This window comes from Canis lupus, chromosome X (genome assembly GCF_011100685.1).
Source record: "Canis lupus familiaris isolate Mischka breed German Shepherd chromosome X, alternate assembly UU_Cfam_GSD_1.0, whole genome shotgun sequence".
NCBI lineage: Eukaryota > Metazoa > Chordata > Mammalia > Carnivora > Canidae > Canis > Canis lupus.
Genome location: NC_049260.1, coordinates 56267907 through 56281614, shown reverse-complemented (window position 1 = coordinate 56281614; position 13708 = coordinate 56267907). Strand labels below are relative to the sequence as shown.

Genomic DNA, 13708 nt, shown 5'->3' with positions numbered 1-13708 from the left:
ACAGCAAAATGTGTGGAATGCAACTAAAGCAGTGTTCATTAAAGGGAAATCTATAGCACCAAATGCTTATACTAGAAAAGAGAAAAGTCTCAAATCAGTAATCTAATTTCCTACCTTAAGAACTAGGAACAAATGAGCGACAGCTTCTCATGATGGCAGACCCAAGAGATAAGGCGCTTCAGGACTACCTCAAGAAGCTGCTGGAGCAGAAGGAGATCGACGGCCATCTCAAGGAGTTAAGGGAACAATTAAAAGAACTTACTAAGCAGTATGAAAAGTCTGAAAACGATCTGAAGGCCCTACAAAGTGTTGGGCAGATTGTGGTGAAGTACTTAAGCAACTAACTGCAGAAAAATTCATTGTTAAAGCTACAAATGGACCAAGATATGTTGTGGGTTGTCATCGACAGCTTGACAAAAGTAAGCTGAAGCCAGGAACAAGAATTGCTTTGGATATGACTACACTATCATGAGATATTTGCCAAGAGAAGTGGATCCATTGGTCTACAACATGTCTCATGAGGCCCCTGGGAATGTTTCTTATTCTGAAATTGGAGGATTATCAGAACAGATTCAGGAATTAAGAGAGGTGATAGAATTACCTCTTACAAACCCAGAATTATTCCAGCGTGTAGGAATAATACCTCCAAAAGGCTGCTTGTTATATGGACCACCAGGCACAGGAAAAACACTCTTGGCTCGAGCTGTTGCTAGGCAGCTAAACTGCAATTTCTTAAAGGTTGTATCTAGTTCTATTGTAGACAAGTACATTGGTGAAAGTGTTTGATCAGAGAAATGTTTAATTATGCCAGGGATCACCAACCATGCATTATTTTTATGGATGAAATAGATGCTATTGGTGGTCGTCGGTTTTCTGAGGGTACTTCAGTTGATAGAGAGACTTAGAGAACTTTAATGGAGTTACTGAATCAAATGGATGGGTTTGATACTATACATAGAGTTAAAATGATCATGGCTACAAACAGACCAGATACACTGGATCCTGCTTTGCTTTGTCCAGAAAGATTAGATAGAAAAATACATATTGATCTACCAAATGAACAAGCAAGATTAGATATATTGAAAATCCATGCAGGTCCCATTGCAAAGCATGGTGAAATAGATTATGAAGCAATTGTGAAGCTTTCAGATGGCTTTAATGGAGCAGACCTGAGAAATATTTGTACTGAAGCAGGTATGTTTGCAATTCATGCTGATCATGATGTTGTAGTACAGGAAGACTTCATGAAAGCAGTCAGAAAAGTGGCTGATTCTAAGAAGCTAGAGTCTAAATTGGACTACCATCTAAATTGGACTACCAACCTGTGTAATTTACTGGGAGGTTTTTGATGGTTGCATGACAGATACTGGCTTAATGAAAAAATAAAGTTAAGGAAAATAATGTATGTATTGGCAATGATCTCATTAAAAACTTATGAATAAAAATAAGTATGGGGCAGCCCCGGTGGCTCAGCGGTTTAGCGCCGCCTTCAGCCCAGGGCCTGATCCTGGAGATCTGGGATGGAGTCCCACATCGGGCTCCTTGCGTGAAGCCTACTTCTCTCCCTGCCTGTATCTCTGCCTGCCTCTCTCTCTCTCTCTCTCACTCACTCATGAATAAATGAATAAAATCTTTAAAAAAATAAGTATGAATAACATTGTAAAAATTAGTAATTCAGTAATTCTACTTTTAAGATTGATAAAGAAGAAATTTGTATGTTTGTTAAAGTTGCATTTATTGCAGCAAAAGTTATGAGTATGTTGAAGCTTTTTGTATTTGCTGTGTAAGCGTTTTGTAAAACATTGAAAGTAGTTGAAATAGTACAAGAGAGCATTTCTTATGACTTACTTTATATCATTTGTTTTCCTCATCCTAAAAAGTTGAATAAAATGTTTGATTCAGTTCTAAAAAAAAGACAAGAACTAGGAACAAAAGAGCCAAACAGAGCCAAAGCAAACAGAAGACAGGAAATTAAAATAAGAGGAGAAATCAATAAAATTGAAAACAGGAATAACAATTAGAGAAAATCAATGAAACAAAGAGCTGGGTCTTTGAAAAGATCAGTGAAATCTACAAACTCTGGTAACACAAAGAAAAAAGAGAGAAAACACAAGTTTCTAATATCAGGAACCAAATGAATATCACTGCAGAACCTTCAAAAATCAAAAGGATAGTAAGGAAATAGAATAACTCTATACATTCTGAGAATTTTGATGAAACCAACAAGTCCTTGAAAGACATGAACTCCCAACATTCACTCAATAGGAAATAGATGATTTTAATAACCCTATAACTATTAAGAAAATTGAATTCATAATTTTAAACCCCCCCAAAAGAATTTCCAGTTTCACTGGAGAATTCTACAACATGTTAATACCAATCGTAGGCAATCTCTTCCAGAGAATAGGAGAGGAGAAAAAGCTTCCCAACTTATTTTATGAAATTACTGTTATCTTTTTTTTTGGAGAGCGAGAGCGTGATGGGGGAGGAGAGAGGTGCAGAGGGAGAGGGATAGGGAGAGAGAATCTTAAGCAGGTTCATGCTCAGGATGGAGCCTGACGCAGGGATTGATCCCATGATCCTGAGATCATGACCTGTGCTGAAATCAAGAGTTGGACTCTTAACTGATTGAGCCACCCAGGCATCCCACCCCTGAAACTACTATTATCTTGATTCCAAAACCAGATGACAGTCACACACACAAAAAGAAAACTATAGAACAATATGCCTCATGAATAAAGAAGCAAAACTTCTCAACACGACAATAGCAAATAGAATTCAGTAATATGTAAGAAGTGGGGTCCATTCCAGGGATGCAAGATAGTTTCAATATCTCAAAATAAATCAATGTAATCCACCATATTAACAGACTAAAGAACAATTACATAATTATGTCAGTGCAGAAAAAAAGCACTGAACAAAATCCAGCACCCATTATGATTAAAAAAACAAAAGAGTCTTTCAGAAATGGGAAAAGACAGGAATATCCTCAATGTGAAAAAGAACATCTATTAAAAAAACTTATAGATAACACTAAACTTAATGGTGAAAGACTGAATGCTTTCCTCCTCAGATGAGGAACAAGGCAAGGATGTACTAAAAAGAAAACCACGGGCCCCTAATGACTTAGGCTAAGTCACCAAACCAGAACTTAATATGTAACCTAACTGTACTTTCAAGCTCCCCAAGAAATGTAGTCTTAACCAATCAGTCAGGAATTTTCTGATCAGCTCTGATGGGGTAATTTTCTCACTGGGTTCTCCATTCCACAAAGGAAGATGAGGTAATCCATTTAATAAGAGTCCTTGCCCTTCCCCTCCTAAGGTACAGTGAATTTGCCCAAAACAATCTTTTCCTTTCTTTTGATAGTAACTTCTTGTCCTATGCTCCTTCCTTCCTATAAAAACCTTCCATTTTGTGCAACTCCTCAAAGTTCCCCTCTATTTGCTAGGTGGGATGCTGCATGATTCATGGATCACCTGAGAAAGCCAATTTGATTTTCAAATGTACTGAGTTGATTTTTTTTTTTCTGTAACAGATGTCTGCCTTCACTATTCTAATTCAACATCATGCTGGAAGGTCTAGCCAGTATAATCAGGTAAGAAAAGGAAATGAAAGGCATGCAAATTGAAGAGGAAGAAATAAAACTATCCCTGTTTGGAGATGACATGGTGTTGTATGAACAAAATCCCAAGGAGCTACAAAACAATTCCTAGCACTAATAAGCAAGTTCAGGGAGGTTGTGAGATACAAGATAAGCATAGACAAATAAATTGTATTTCTATACACTAGCAATGAACAAATGCATGCCAAAATTAAAAATACAATACCATTTACAATTTCTCAAAATACTGAAGTGCAAATATAACGAGACGTGTAGGGCTTGTGCGCTACAAAAAAACTACAAAATGCGTGTGAAAAAAAGTTCAAGGAAGATCTAAATAAGTTGAGAAATATAGGTTGTTCATGGATTAGAAGACTAGACATAGTAAAGATGGCAATCCTCTCTCAAACTTCTATACAGATTTAGTGAAATTCCTATCAAAATTTCAGGAGGGTATTTTAGACACAGACAAGGTCATTCTAAAATTTATACAGAAAATCAATGGAGCTAGAACAGCCAACCAATTTTGCAAAAGAAGGAGAAAATGAGAGGCATCGCTCTACCCAATTTCAAAACTTACTATGTAGTTACGATAATAAAGGCTGTATGGTCCTGGTCAGGGGATAGATACATAGCTCAATGGAGCAGAGTAGAGAACCCAGAAACATACCTCCACAAATATGCCCAACTCACTCTCAACAAAGTAGCAAAAGTAACTCAATGGAAGAAAGATGGCCTTTTCAAATAGTGCTGGAGCTACTGTACATAGGCAAAACATTGAACCTTGACCTGTGTAGTGAGTTGAATAGTAGACTTCAAAAGATATTTCCACATCCTTATCCCTGGAACCTATAAATGTTATCTTATTTGGAAAATTAGTCTTTGCTGATGTCATTAAGTCCAGTCCAGGATCTTGAGATGAGAAGATTATTTTGGATTATTCTAGTGGGCCCTAAATCCAATGACAAATATTCTTATGAAATAGACACAGAGAAGGGAGAAGAAATGTGTGGGAAATATCAGAAAGGGAGACAGAACGTAAAGACTGCTAACTCTGGGAAACGAACTAGGGGTGGTAGAAGGGGAGGAGGGCGGGGGGTGGGAGTGAATGGGTGACGGGCACTGGGGGTTATTCTGTATGTTAGTAAATTGAACACCAATAAAAAATAAATTAAAAAAAATAAAAAAATAAAAATAAAAAAAAAACTCAAAAAAAAAAAAAAAAGAAATAGACACAGAGAAGTTGACATGAAGATGGAGGCAGAGGTTGGAGTGATGTGGAGATAAGGAAGCCAAGGATTGTTGGCAGAAGCTGGAAGAGGCAAGGAAGGATTTTCTCCTAGAGCCTCCAAAGAGAGCATGGCCCTACTGACACTTTGCTTTTAGACTTCTAGCCTCCACAATCATGAGCGAATAAATTTGTCTTGTTTTAAGCTATCGAGTTTATGGGACTTTGTCATGGTAGTCTTGGGAAACTAATGTAACTTGTTCCATACCTTTAAAAAAATCAACTTAAGGGGCCTGGGTGGCACAGTTGGTTAGGCTTCTGTCTTTTCATTTCAAGCTCAGGTCATGATCTCAGGGTTGTGAGATCAATCCAGCCCTGTGTCAGGCTCTGCACCAGACATGGAGCCTGCTTAAGATTCTCTCTCTCCTTCTCCCTCAGCCCCACTACCCACACGTGCTTGTGCACACACACACTCTCTCTCTTGCTCTCTAAAAAAAATCAACTTAAAACGCCTCACAGGGCAGCCCTGGTGGCTCAGTGGTTTAGCGCCACCTTCAGCCAGGGGCATGATCCTGGAGACCCGGGATCGATTCCCACATCGGGCTCCCTGCATGGAGCCTGCTTCTCCCTCTGCCTGTGTCTCTGTCTCTCTCACCCTGTGTCTCTCATGAATAAATAAATAAAATCTTTAAAAAAACGCCTCACAAACTAACCTTATTGTGGTGATCATTTTGCAATACATATGTGTATCAGATCACCACATTATATACCTTAAACTTATACAACATCATATATCAAATATATCTCAATAAAGCTGGAAAATGCATCAGAAATTTAAATGTTAGATGGAAAACTAAATTTTTAGAAAAAGAAAATGATTGGAATCTATGGCTAGGTCTTCTTTTTATTTATTTATTTTTTTATTGGAGTTCAATTTGCCAACATAGGGCTAGGGCTAGGTCTTCTACCTAACAATCAAAACATGACATGAACAGTCAATTCACTGAAAAGGATATATAGATGGCAAGTAAGCACCTGAAATGTTCAGTCACTTGCCATCAGGGACATCCAAGTTAAAACCACGATAAGATACCACCACACACCTATCAGAATGGCTAAGATTTAAAAAAAAATAGTGATCACACCAAATTCTGGTGAAGATGCCAAGAAACTGGATCCCTCATACATTGCTGATAGGAATGTAAAATGATATGGCCATTTTGTAAAATGGTTTGGCAAATTACTTTAAAAACTACACTTGCAACTACCATGTGACCCCACACTTGTATTTTTGGACATTTCTTCCAGAGAAATGAAAACTGTCCACATAAAAACTTGTCTTATGGGGATCCCTGGGTGGCGCAGCGGTTTGGCACCTGCCTTTGGCCCAGGGCGCAATCCTGGAGACCCGGGATCGAATCCCACATCAGGCTCCCGGTGCATGGAGCCTGCTTCTCCCTCTGCCTGTGTCTCTGCCTCTCTCTCTCTCTCTGTGACTATCATAAATAAATAAAAATTTTAAAAAAAGATTAAAAAATAAAAAAATAAAAAAAGAATTAAAAAAAAACTTGTCTTATGACTATTCATAGAAGCTTTATTTATAGTAGCCAAGAAATTAGCAACAGTCCAGATGTCCTTCAATGGGTAAACGGATAAACTATGCATAGTATATCCAAGCCATGGAAAACTACTCAGCAATAGAAAGGTAGAGAATGTTGATACACATAACAACCTGGATGAATCTCCAGATAATTCAGCTGCCTAAAGAAAGCAAACAATCCCTAAAGGTTATATCCTGTATGATTCTATTTATACATCATCATCAAAATGACCTAATTTTAGAAATGGAGAACAGATTAGTGGCTGTCAGAGGTTAAGCAGGAGGTGGGGCTGGGAGGAAAGTGAGTGTAGCTCTGAAAGGGGACCTTAAAGGATCCTTGTGATGATGGAAATCTTTTGTATCTTTTTAAAAAATCTTTTATGTATGTATGTATGTATGTATTTATTTATTTATTTATTTATTTATTTATTTATTTATTTATTTATTCATTCATGAGAGACACACAGAGAGAGGCAGAGACATAGGCAGAGGGAGAAGCAGACTCCCTGCAGGGAGCCCAATGTGGGACTCGATTCCAGGACCCCGGGATCACGACTTAAGCCAAAGGCAGACACTTAACCACTGAGCCACCCAGGCACCCTGGAAATCTGTATCTTGACTGTACCAATGTTGTCATCCTGCTTGCTATATTGCACTACAGTTATGTAGGTGGTCATCATTGAGGAAAACTTGGGTGAAGGGTATATGGGAAATCTCTGTATTATTTCTTAAGCTGCATGTGAATCTTCAATTATCTCACAATTTAATTTATAAAGAATGTATTAGATCCATGTGTCCTAACATGGCAAGATATATTGCTAAGTGAAAACAAGTAAGTTACCAATCAGTATCTATGGTTTACTAGCATTTATCTTTGATATTCACACACAATCACACTCTGTATACATAGAAAAAGATTTGGAAGAGGGCACTCTACACTGATAACAGTGGTTTCCTCTGGAGAACAGAATTGGGGATGGAAGAGGATTTTTAACTATAGCTGGATTGCTTTGTTTTTTTTTTTCACAATCAGAATATATTCATATGCTACCTGTATAGTGAAAACATTATCCTGGACACAGCTACAGTGCTCTTGGAATCCAAACCGGTTTTGCAATGTGCTGAAACGACCCGTCCTGCCTTCACTACCAGTGTGGCCAGACTGCCCAGCTCACGACTCCTGGCCCTTGAGCCTCAAGGAAGTGGCTCCTGAGCTTACCTGGCTTGGAAACAGGCTCACCCCTACTACCTTTGAAGTATGGAGATACCAACCGGAAGGGCCAATGTGCCCACAACCATGAATCTACCCACTGCTGTTGACAATTTAAAAAACACACAAAACCCAGCCTATGCTAATCAATCCAACAGTGGTTTCCATAAGGTTCAGGTCAACAAACTGTCATGCAAGTGTCAGCCCTGGGGGTAGCAAACACCACCCTACCCTGTGACCTAAAAACATGGCAGCAGTTGAGCCTCTTTGGAAGAAACTGAGAGCAGCAGGCATGAGCAACAATTGGATACCTACACCCAGCTGTGCCTGGCTGAGAGCAGACTCACAGCAGGATTCACCATATATTTATGGAGCACTTTCTATGTGCCAGGTGGTATTCTAGACACTGATACTTAGCAGTGAATAAAACAAAGTCCCTGCCCTCAAGGGGCTCTTATTCTAGTGAGGGAGCAGATGGTAAGCAAGAAAAATAAATTAGATGTTAGGTGGTATTAAGTGTCATGAAAAAAAAGAACATAGCATGGAAGGATATAAGGTGTTGGGTGTTGAGGGTTGAAATTTTAGACATGGTGGCCAGAGAAGGCCTCATTGAGAAGGTAATGTTTTGGTGGAGATTTCAAGGAAGTAAGAGAGCCATCTGCAAAAGTATCCAGTGGTTCTGGATACCTTCCATTTCCTCCACCAGATTTTCTCCACCCTTCTCCACCCAGCTTTGTGCCCTGGTAGGCTGACCTGTATGGACTGCATCAACAGGTTCCCTTGCCCTCTGGTTTCGGGTTAGGTTTAACCAATGGGAGGCACCTGCAAGGAGATCAGAAAGAAAAAGAAGTTGAGATTTTTCATCAGCTCCCTCTGTGCAGGTTCATCATGGGTTGGCCACATCCCTCTACCAAAGACAGCTCCTTTCAGGTGGCCTTCTCCATACAGCACCCTTTTCCTAGTACCCAAAACCACTCTCTCCCAGGATCCTGATGGACACTCTGGGAAAAAACATTCTAGGCAGAAGGAAAAACAAGTACAAAGCACAAACGTGCCTGGAAGGCTTAAAGAATGATCAGGAGACAAGTATGGCTGGAATGGAGGAGGTGACAGAGAAATTTGTTGAAGATAATGGCAAGGACATAGGGTGGGGGGCAGATTGTGAGGCTCTTCCAGGCTACCATAAAGACTTTAGCTTTTACTATGAGTGAGATGGGGAGCAGTTGGAGGATGCTGAGTAAAAGATTGACATATTCAAACTATGCTTTAATAGTATCACTTTAGGAGACTGGTGACAGGCAAGACGGGAGGATGGCTTATATTAGGATGGTAGCAATGGTAGCAGTGGAGGTGGTGAGAAGTGCTTGGATTTCAAATAAATTTTGAAGGTGGTGCAGAGGGATCCTTTTCAGTAACATGACCAGAGCAAAAGCCCAAACTCAAGAACAGAGACTTGTTACCCTGCTTATCATTGTGCGTCACCAAAAATTCTGTTATTCATCGATGAGATTTCAGACATAGACCCTGCACACAGCATAATGATTCCCTACCTCGTAGGTGGGACACAAAACTCTAGGCCGAAGGCCAAGCCCAGAGGTCTCCAGACTGTCCCTGACTCCAGAAAACTATTGCCATGGATTTTCTAACCAACCTACCCCACAACTCTGTAGGGGTCATACTGGGTGCCATTTTGCCCCTGATCTGCTCCAACCACTCTACCTCCATCTGCCCCTCTGCGAGCTGACCTAGCTATGTCACATCAGAATTCTGGGAAACACTGTCCACACCACCTGTCCTCTGCTCACCATCACTCACAGACTGTCAGCAGACAGATCACATTCATCATGAACTGAGCAGACAGGGATAGGCTCCAGGGGCAGTCAGAACACAGTGTGGCCAACATCTCAAAGGTACCACAATTGTGATAAGGAATTTTACATGTGTCCGGGGAAAGCAGTCAATCATCAACTATAGGCAGATCATTGTGGGGAGAGGAGGAAGAAAACAGAAAACTTGGCCCATTGGGCCAAAAGCCCCCCGGCCTGAAGCACCTCCTAGGAACAAAAGCACCCTGGTATCTTTGGGTGCATAGTGTTGATTCCCAGGATAAGGCCTGTTGCTTCATATTAGTGAACCCCCAGCAAAGGCACCCAGCTGGAAACTAGAGAACAGCACATGATTCTGAAAGCTCATTCCAGAGCCAGGAAAAACTGATGGTATTTTGTTTATGTTCAAAGAAATCAATCCAAAGAGATCAGCCCCACGGCCAAAGTCAGCAAGACTGGGGAGCAAACAGCTGCCAACTGGGGAAGGGACAACCTGCATTGGAATCCTGGATCTAAGACTTTCAAGCTGTGTTCCTTCCCTTGGGTAAAATTTTTACCTCTCCTAGGACTTCAATTTTCTAATCTGTAAAATAGGGGAATGACACCCACCTCAGAGCTGTTTTAGGGATAAAAATGAGTGTGTAAAATGTGTCTGGCATGGCCTGTGGGATACTAGCTGCTTGCAACATACTGGTTTTCTTCTCATGCCCACTTTTCTTTGGCAAATTCTAGGTCCGTGGTGCGGGGCAACTACATGGTTCCAGTGGCCCCCTGGTCCCTTCAGAAGAGCTCTCTGAGGAATTCTCAGGTTCTTTCATGCCGATGCTGTTTTCTGATCTTTACTAAATGGGCATCCTGGGCAGCTGGCATTTTATCCCAGCAGGACATGGTTCCATGCACAGCTTGGCACCGAAGGCACTAATGCCTCTTAATTAACTGTACATTCGGCTGACCTGCCTAAAGCAGCTGCTTTCATTTGCGGAATCCCAAATATTTCTTATGCCATTCCAGGTTATGTGAATCCGTTATAGATGCAAGTTGTTAATGCAGACCTTTGCTTCCCTGTCTCTTCTTTCATCCTCTCAGTCTCTCCTGCCTACTCCATGCTGCTCTGTCTGCCTGGCCTTGGCCTTGGCTCTTCATCTTTTTCCTTTGCTGCCCTAGCTCTTTCATTAACCCTCATCCAAAGACAGTGTTTATGAGGAGAGAGCCCGTAAAAGTGGCTTAAGGTAGAGCCATGGTTAGGCCTGGAGGAAACCATTCCACTTCCTCCTTGGCCTGTCATACCAGTCATCCCCAGGTCTGCTTTCCCAATCATTCACAGTGAGCTGGGTAAGGTTACAAAGCCAAACAAGACATGACTGCTGCCCTCAGAGAACTCCTAATCTAGTGGCAGAGACAGACAGCCCCACAGTATATGAAGAGGTATGGAGAAAATGCAGAGGTGGGAAAGCATCTGCTTGCCTCTGAGGACAGGGCAAGCTTCACCAAGAGGGGAGACCTGGACTGCTCTTGAAGCCTGGGTGTTTTCTTCCAAATGGAGGAGGTCAAAAAGCATCCCAGGGTAAAGGTGGCATGGAGATGAGAAGGGCAGTGTGTGTTTGGGGCTTTGTGTGGCCGACAGTAAGATCTAGCAGATGAGCAACAATGAGCCCGGGAAGGAGCATCTGGAGCTGGCTTGCCAAGAGGGTGCCAGGTTGATGGGATGCCACTCTGCAGGGGGTTAGGATGCAAGGCCAGAGACATTGGGCCTGGTGACTGTTGGGAAGGCACATGATGAACACTGTGTTTTAAGAAGACAATTCTGGAAGGCAGAGACCAGAAGAATGGAGGCCAGGTAGGAGGCTTCTGCAATGGTCCTGGTCCCGGCACAGTCTGGGACCCTGAACTGGGGTAGTGGCCATGCAATGGAAATGAGGGGCCGAGAAGAGATACCACTAGGCCCTACTTCCCTGGCTCTGGCCTTTATCCTGGATTCGATCTTTACCTTTCCCCAGTACCTTCTCCTTTGACCATTTTAATGGATCCTGAGGCTCTACTCCAACTTCCACCTCAATGTGGATTTATCCCCAATCCAGTATCTTGAGATCTGACCTGTCATCTGGCCCTGGGACCAGATTCTGGCTGCTCTCTGGACGATTCCAAGGAACCCAACTCATTAGCATGTTTAAAACTGCCAGCATGGTGCCTGCACTTCAGCTGTAACCCAGCTTGGGAGAACCATGCACCTCAGCTAAGTTCCGGGCTTCAGGGGCCTAACTCACCAACTGAAGAAGCATTCTATATCTTTGTAGGGCAAACATGGCTTCCCAGTTCTAAGCCACCAATTTATATGTGGCCTTAGAGGACTCAGCATGTTCATACCTTGGGGATGACCTTCCCTCACTTGCTCAGGATCCAGTTCCTGAGCAGTGGCCTTTAACCAGAGGTGGGTCCTTCCAACCCCTGGAAGTATTTGGAAATGTGTAGGGACATTTAAGGTAGTCACAGTGACTCCAGGGTACCGGTGGCATTTAGGGCCAGGAATTGGGATGTGAAATATTCTGCAACGACCCAGGAGTGCCCCACACTGCAAAGACTGGTCTTATTCCAAGTGCTAAGAGTAATCTCACTGAGAAACACTGTGACCGAACTCAACAAAAGCGGGGACTGTGTCTGTTTTGTTCTTTCTCTGTTCCCAGCATGTAGCAGAGTGCACGGTGCATGAGGGTGTGCAGTGTTTGTTAAATTAATAAATTGACTCACCCCTTCATACAACCAACACCTACCAAGGGCTACTGTTGATGCTGGGGACAGAAAGACTAACAAGACCTTGGCAGTGCCTTTGCACCTTGGCTGGCCTCCACTGAGTAGGGTACAGAGGATCTCGAGATGGGAGGCCAAAAGTTAAGAATGCCTCATCTTCCATAACCCACCACAGGGCTCCTTCCTAGTAAGGGGAATGAATTACCAGTTAAATGCTGAATTGAAAATTCACTCATTCCTTTAGGCAACACTTGAGTAGCACGTGAACCTTCCTAAAACACTTTCAAGATATCCTGCTGGAGCTGGGCTGGGAGGAGAGGAGGGCTTGGGCGGGAGCTGGAAGCAGGGTTGGGGCCTGAAGGGTTCCTGCCCAGCTCAGGGCCAGAGCAGACAGGCCCAATCAGACAGTCTCTTGGAACTCCGGGGCGGGTGTGGGGGGGGGGGAGGTTCTGGTGCAATTGGAAATATGTGCCACATGGCCTGAATTGCAGGGGCCGGCCTCAGGCTCCCACATCCCCAAACACTTCCAGATGGATTTATTTATAACTCCCCAACCAGAGGCAGCTCTCAGCTTCTTTTCCTCACTCTCTTCCCCACTCCTAGAGCAAGCCTTCACTGCCCCTTTTCACTCCGGAAACCAGCAGGAGATGGGGAATGTGCAGTACTGCTCAGCCACAGCAGCAGCCTGGGCTCCTGGTCACCGCCTGTCCCCTAGGTGGCAACAGCAGCTCACTGTATGGGGGTGCCAACAGAGTGGTCATACATACTCCTGCCCACTTGGTCATCTGGATTCTCTCAGGCCAGCCCTAAATGGGTAGTACGAGCTGGGCGCATTCACTCTGGCAAGTTTCTGTTCTAGATCAGCCTCTGCTTCTTGTTATACCCATGTCTGTTCATCCGTTGTCTCCGGGAAATTCTGGGCTCCCTCCTCTCCACCTTCTCCCACAGGATACTTTTTCTCGCTGTTCAGGCTGCCAGAAGCTTTGGACTCGGACATTTTTCAAATCCGGAAACTGAAGCTCAGAGGGGTTGAGTAACTAGCCCAAGGTTGCACAGCATGTTACACAGCAGAGCCAGAAATATAAAGCCCTGAGCTCTGTCCCTGACACTAGTGCTTTCTAAACCTAGAGTTTCCCCCATGTATGAAGTGGAGTTAATGCTTGGCAGGTGGTCTGGTGAGAAGTGTCAGCTCTGGAACTGCTCTCTATGGAGCACACATTGGTTCTGCCATTTACCAGCTGGATGACCTCTGATGAGTCACTCTTCTGCTCTTGTAATTCAATTTCTTTATCTTTCCTTTAAGGATTAAGGAGATAATGGATTTAAATGGCTTAGCACAGCATCTGTCCCATGGTAAACTCACAACAAATAATAACCAATTTGATAGTTCATTGCTTGGTTGCATCATTATAGAGCTCACAGCTCCCATCTCTTGAAATATGGGCCAGGCCCCATACAAACATTGCCTCCTGACTCCTCACACATTGAGAGAAGT

General features: G+C 42.8%; 1 protein-coding gene and 1 pseudogene across 3 annotated transcripts in view; one reads left to right on the top strand and one right to left on the bottom strand.

Moving 5' to 3' along the window:
- The window catches only part of NHSL2 (NHS like 2), a 252935-nt gene that overhangs the window by 135215 nt on the left and 104012 nt on the right, over positions 1-13708 (bottom strand). For all 3 annotated transcript variants that reach the window (XM_038587698.1, XM_038587699.1, XM_038587702.1), the window contains exon 2: positions 8396-8464. In XM_038587698.1, the coding sequence (XP_038443626.1) occupies positions 8396-8464 (69 nt within the window). The remainder of the gene's footprint in view (positions 1-8395; positions 8465-13708) is intronic.
- Positions 81-1453, top strand: LOC102154462 (annotated as a pseudogene).